General features: G+C 42.5%; 1 protein-coding gene across 1 annotated transcript in view; it reads left to right on the top strand.

Moving 5' to 3' along the window:
* The first annotated feature begins 925 nt into the window (after nucleotides 1-925).
* The window catches only part of zswim5 (zinc finger, SWIM-type containing 5), a 48,176-nt gene continuing 43,101 nt past the window's right edge, over nucleotides 926-6,000 (top strand). The window contains exon 1 of the mRNA XM_073849162.1: nucleotides 926-1,499. Within this exon, the coding sequence (XP_073705263.1) occupies nucleotides 1,001-1,499 (499 nt within the window). The 5' untranslated portion in view covers nucleotides 926-1,000. The remainder of the gene's footprint in view (nucleotides 1,500-6,000) is intronic.

Below are 6,000 nucleotides of genomic sequence, written 5' to 3'. Positions count from 1 at the left end.
TTTAGGTAAGGAACATGTTCCATGAAGACATTTTTGTAAATTTCCTATCACAAATACATCAAAACTTTGTTTTTGATTAATAATATGCATTGCTAAGAACTTCAATTAGACAACTTTAAAAGCTTATTTATTCAGCTTTCAGATTATGTATAAATCTTAATTTAAAACAAAAAGACCCTTATGGTTTTGTGGTCCAGGTTAAAAAATGTATTAATAATGATTTTTTATTAATCTGAAACTTTGAACAACACTAAGGGGAAACAAATTTCTGATTGCAATGTGAAATTAAAAATGACCTAAAATGTTTCAATGTGCGAACATAGTCCCAAGTTCATTAAAAAAAATCGCAGGGTGCAATACATAAAAGAAATACACGTTTCTAATGTATATCTACATGAGTTATGACAAGTACATACATTTCTAATCATGATTAGATGGACCTTGACAGCACCAATCAACTGACATTATATACTTGGCCACCAGGGTGGGTAGTAGACATCTGTGAAGAGTTACATTATCATACAAACATTTCAAACTTTTTGTCACACCAAACTCAAACGGCAGCTGGAGAGTTCTCCGCATTTTTACAACGCTTGAAGGCTAAAACATGCACTGCACACATCTTGCACATTCAGAGAAAGTAAATTGTATCGTTATGCTGGCACAAATAGGTGCTCTTTTAAAAAAAACACTCTTATTAGACTTCCGGTCTTTGAGCCAACGGTTGAAAGTTTAAAAGCAAAACACACTGCAGAACAGATTTAGAGTGCACGAGTTAATAACGAGGAGTTTGTAACAAACTGCCTGTCCGATCAACACCGTGCCTGTCAGTTCAGCGCACACATGCGCATCACCTCGGTGCAGCTCGTCCTCGCGATTGGCTAGAGCGCGTTTGTTATTGGTAGTGACGTAAGTGAAGTGACGACCCTCCCGTTGTGCGGTGCCTCCGTCTGTGCGCTTCTAGAGCCACGGTCCTTACTTCAGTGTTTATTTGGTTGTCATGGCGGAGGGACGTGGAGAACTATTGCCTCAGCCGCCGCTTCACCTCTCCCTACCCCCGGCCAGCAAGCGTCCGTGTTTGCGTCCCGCTCCTCGAGGACCGGGTCCGGGGCCTGGCCCGGGATTTCCGAACTCTCGTTTCCGTTGCCCGGAATCTCTACTGGACTGCGCTGCGAAGGCCGTAGCGGAGAAATGGGCCTTCGAGAGGGTGGAGGAGCGCTTCGAACGGATCCCCGAACCGGTTCAGCGCCGTATCGTGTATTGGTCGTTCCCGAGGAACGAAAGGGAAATATGTATGTATTCGTCGTTTCAGTGCCGAGTGGCGGGTGAAGAGGGTCCGGTAGTGGGCTCGAGCTCGTCCGTTGGATCTGGTACAGTCCCCGGAGGGGTTACGAACACAACAGGCAGCGCAGGGACGGGGGGTACCGGAGATGGACTGCCTTTCCGCCGGGGAATCCGGCTTTTGGAAACCGGTTGTGTGGACAACGTTTTACAAGTCGGTAAGTGCCGCTTTCGCCCTACGGAGTGCGTTGAAAGTTACATCAGAAATATTTGTTTCACTTTTCCCGTAAACGAACTTTCTTGAGAAAAAATGGAAGTGGTCTCGTTTAGAAACTCTAATGCAGCAGCTTTGTTTCTACACAGCGATTTCTCACTGCCAGTAAGGGAGCGTTTAAATGCCTGGCGTATTGCGAAAGAAACGGAGCGCACGTTTTAAAAATTAAAGGGCTTCCCGTTGGGCATGTTGCAACGGCTTTAATGTGGAATTCTTTGGAATCGGTGGCTGCAATGTGCATACAGCACTTGATAAAACACTTACATGCCTTATAAGTTACAGAAAAGACAGAAGTTGATACTAAATAGTCTATGTATTTGAACGAACACGACGAGGTCTGTCGAAACGGAACATTCTTTCCCAGGTCGCGAGGAAGAAAAGACTAACGTGCTGGTCACAATGAATCTCTGTTGTAGCACATAGCGCTGTTATTTTGTTGCTAATATTCCCGTTTAAAGTTGTTTTCGGCGAATTATTAGCTTTTCTCTACGTATGTGTGGTTGCTTGACGGTTGTTGGGTCTCTTGATATAATTAAGTCCAGGGTAATCCGCTTGAATCCAAATCCCATATCTTTTGTTTATTTGCTGGTTAGTCCAGACAAAGGGCTCGTATTTGCCGTAGTAAAACGACTGGTAAAGCATGTTGCTAGACTTTATCTAACCCTCTGCTGTTTTATTTGAAAGACATTTTGTTGATGTAAGCGTTAAAATTAGTAAAAATGCAATACTATTCGGCTAAATGTGTCGTTGGGTTGTCCTCGCAGAGGCTACAGCACAATAGCTCAATACCCCCCTCACATCGGGCTAGGGCTTCTGTATTCGCCGAATGGCAGTTTTTTGATGTGTAAAGGTGTTTTTCTAAACCATAAAAAGTGGTCACAGCATTTTCAAGCTTTATTTAAACGTACCACATCGAAAAAATGGTCAAAGTAACTCGAAAAGGCTTTGGTATTTAGAGCACGAAGGCAGTTTCAATGGCTGCCCAAATGTCTATACATTTTCCTCCCCCACTCGCTCCACTTCAGTAAACATACTGGTAAAACACTATCGTGAAAGAAAGGGAAAAGTGCTTTTTAAAAACACGTACAGTCCTTTGTATGCTTCCAAAGCACAAAATTATAAATGTAGTGCTCGTTTGAAGTCGTAAAATTGCAGCTCACTTGTAAGGCCCAATATGACATTTATAATGCTTGAGGCTTTAGTTAAGATCAACAAAACCTTTTGCAATATTAAATATTTAGCCTATGTAGCACATACTAACAGCATGAAGCAGAAAATCTGTCATTGAGTAGACCTGCCACAATTTTCCTATAATGTAAGTTTTCTTTTCTTGAAATAGCACTGACAGGAAGCCCCAAATCTCCAATAATTGTAGGTGTTATGAGAGTAGTAAAAGTATACATATAACTAATTCAATAAAGAAGCCATGATTCATTTATTCTCACAAAGATCCACTGTGTCCCTTTAAAAGGCCAGTGTTAGTGGAAACGTGATAACCTAGCTGTAATGAAATAACATGGGCACTTATTTAGCAACCTTGAAAAGCTCCCTTCACAAGTCAGTGTAGCCCCTTTTTTAAGTTGAATAAATCTAGCGAAAGTTTTGTGTTTTTAAAGTTACTGTATATTCAAAAATATCCTCAATAGTTTCTAGACTTTGTTATTCTGCATACATGATTTTAGTAGTGTTATGTGAAGTAGTTGCACTTTATATTTTTAATTCTGATAATGACAAAAATGCACAGTGTTTCTAGTGTACTGCTTGGATTGAGTTTTTTTAAACATTAACCTTTTAAGTTAAACAGTACAGTAGAGAGAATAGATCCTCCATAGATCAGGCATCTGACAGTGTCACCACTTGATAAACCAAGATAAAGCAGATTTTATTGCATTCTGTTTTGCTTTGTGTTCTTTTGCTGTTGATGGATACAGAACTGGACATGCATGGTTCTGATAGGAAAGTTCATTACTAGTGTGCTTAACCATGAGCAGTCTCAAGAATGTGCAGTGTGGGTGTGTGTGTGTGTGTGTTTTTTTTCCCTCACTAATACAACGACAAGATCCACCCGTGCATGCTTGAATAAACTCTTTTTGTATCCGTTTTTGTTATACCATTGACTCATCAATGCCACAGTTTCCTTTAGACCTGTTTAAAACCCTCAAAGACGCCATAACAGTGTAAACCGCTTTTAACGTTTATTCAGCATGTTCACCGAAACGCAAGCTCGCAAAGATTCATACACAGAGGCTTACTCACAGTAAGCCAGGCTTACTCCGAAGTTTGCCAGAAAGTTCACAACATAATTTGTACTCTTTCCAGAAGCCATAGCGAAGCACCAAAGCCTGCGGATGCGGTAGATGTTAAATTCATCGTTAGCTCAGAAATATTAAGAGATGGACAGCTTGTTACAGGAAAACGATTTGATAAGAATAATTAATTCTGGCTTGTGTAATTCAGCCACCCCACCCCGGCCCACAGCCTCTGTCTTATAAAGTCCTTAGAGAGGAGCTTCTAGCTTTGAGTCAGGCTTTAGGATTATTGGGTCATGCTTTGTTACCCAGCTGTAGAAAACTCCCCCCATTCACAGAAGGGTGGGGGGTTGTCGTTGTGTGTGTTTGGGGGGTGGGAGGGTGGTTAAGAGTATAGCTTTTCGCAACCAAGCACAAAGCTGTGATGTGAAGTCTTTAGAAAATCTTCTTCTGTGGTTAGGAGGCAAAAGTTCGGTGGGATTATGGCTGGAAGAGCCACTGAGAGGTTGTTTAGTTCCCTTAGTGCCTCTGTAAAACCTAGGCAAGCATTGAATTGAGTTATGTTACTCTTCTGCCAAATGACTCAGAAGGCTTTAGGTTGTTTTGGAGACTTAGCCTCAACTCCTTTTGCCATTGGACACAGAACTTTTCACTTTGGGAAATAGGCCTTTCTCAGTCCTTTGGTTTCAACATTACAGTGTTATGTGGAAGATAGATTGAAGCCAGTTTGTTTGAGTTTGGAGGATGGCAGCCATTAGGCCCGTGGCTGCTCTGTGATGTCACTAGGCCTGTTTTTAGCTCTTTGTCTCCTTTGAGTGTTGCCATCATTTTGGTCTTTGTAATCGGGACACATCTCATTCAGCACCATACAAGTTCAACAAGGGACCGCTAATTCTGCTCTATCTTTCATCAGCCGTACAGACAATATTTAATCAAGGTAATTAATTCCATGCCTGCAAGTCTCAAAGAAAATCACTTAAACAAATCTCCTTTTCACACTTATTAGCACTCTTAGTTTTGAAGGACACGGCCATTAAACACTTTTCCCCCCCCCTTTGTCTTTATCAAAGGAGGGAAATTAATTTGGAAATAGGGGAGAGGGTGGTTAGCCGCCTTGTCAGCTAATCAGCGGCGACTGGAGCAAGGTGAAAAACAACTCACCGCATTCCAGGACAAAAGACCTGTCAGAGACTTTGATCAGGTCCTCGTTTCCGAACGCCGAGCTCAGACTTGATTAAAAAAAAGTGACGCAGTCCTACATAGGGTTAGTTTTTATAAGTACGCCATGGAAAAGCCTGCATATCGCTATGCTATATGTGTTTTTCACACAGTTTGACGAGTGTTTTTATTCCCTCGGTGGATCTGGCACCCGCCCAGCCTCTGAAAATCAATTGCGACCTTGCCCTCTTTGCATTTTGCTGCAGCCTGCCCCGTACCCTCTGATTTTAGTTTATCAGCGATGTGCTTCTCAGTGTGCTTCACAGCTGTGTTTGGGGCAATTGGTTTAGTTCAGTATCTGTGCTTCTGCAAAATGGAGCTCCGATTTTGAGCCAGGGGCAAGGTTCCTGCCCATACCCGACCCACGTGCAGCTGGGCTTGCAGCGAGCTTCGTCTCCCTGCTGTGGCTTATCTGCGTTTTATTGGAACTCAGTGAGTTGCACGCACTCGCGCATTCGCTCATTATGCATTATTGCCCCTCACAATCCTAGTTTTAAAAGTGCTGGCCGTTAAAGGTCCCTTATGATGGAAGCTTTACCTCTTTGATCTCTGCACACAGGCGGCTGATTATTTTGTCGATATTTCGTCATGAAGTAGATGCTTTAATGGAACTTTTATGCTTTTATGCACTGGGAGGAGCGGAATATGGCTGGCGAGCCTTTAAAGCTCCGATTTACACAAGATACACATGTTTCAAAGCTTTTGGAAGTGCTGTAAACCTTTTTATTTACTTTGTCGCTGGGAGGGACATGGCCCTTTTCTCTCTCTTTTTCCTCCCTCCTGCCTGCTTCTCTGTTTGGGTGTCATTGTCAGAGATAGAGGCCGCTGAGAGTTGCTCCTCTTTAAAGAAGGGGCCTCCAGACATGCCTAATAGGGCCTCATTTGGCTGTAATTGCCTAACAAATGTAAGAGAATTCCAGAGGAAACAAAAAGAGAGAAAGGAGAAGGCAAATCAGCCAAGCGAGAACAGAGGAAGGG

This window comes from Garra rufa, chromosome 10 (assembly GCF_049309525.1).
Source record: "Garra rufa chromosome 10, GarRuf1.0, whole genome shotgun sequence".
NCBI lineage: Eukaryota > Metazoa > Chordata > Actinopteri > Cypriniformes > Cyprinidae > Garra > Garra rufa.
Note: the sequence above shows the minus strand (reverse complement) of the source record. Positions and strands in the feature narration are given on the sequence as shown.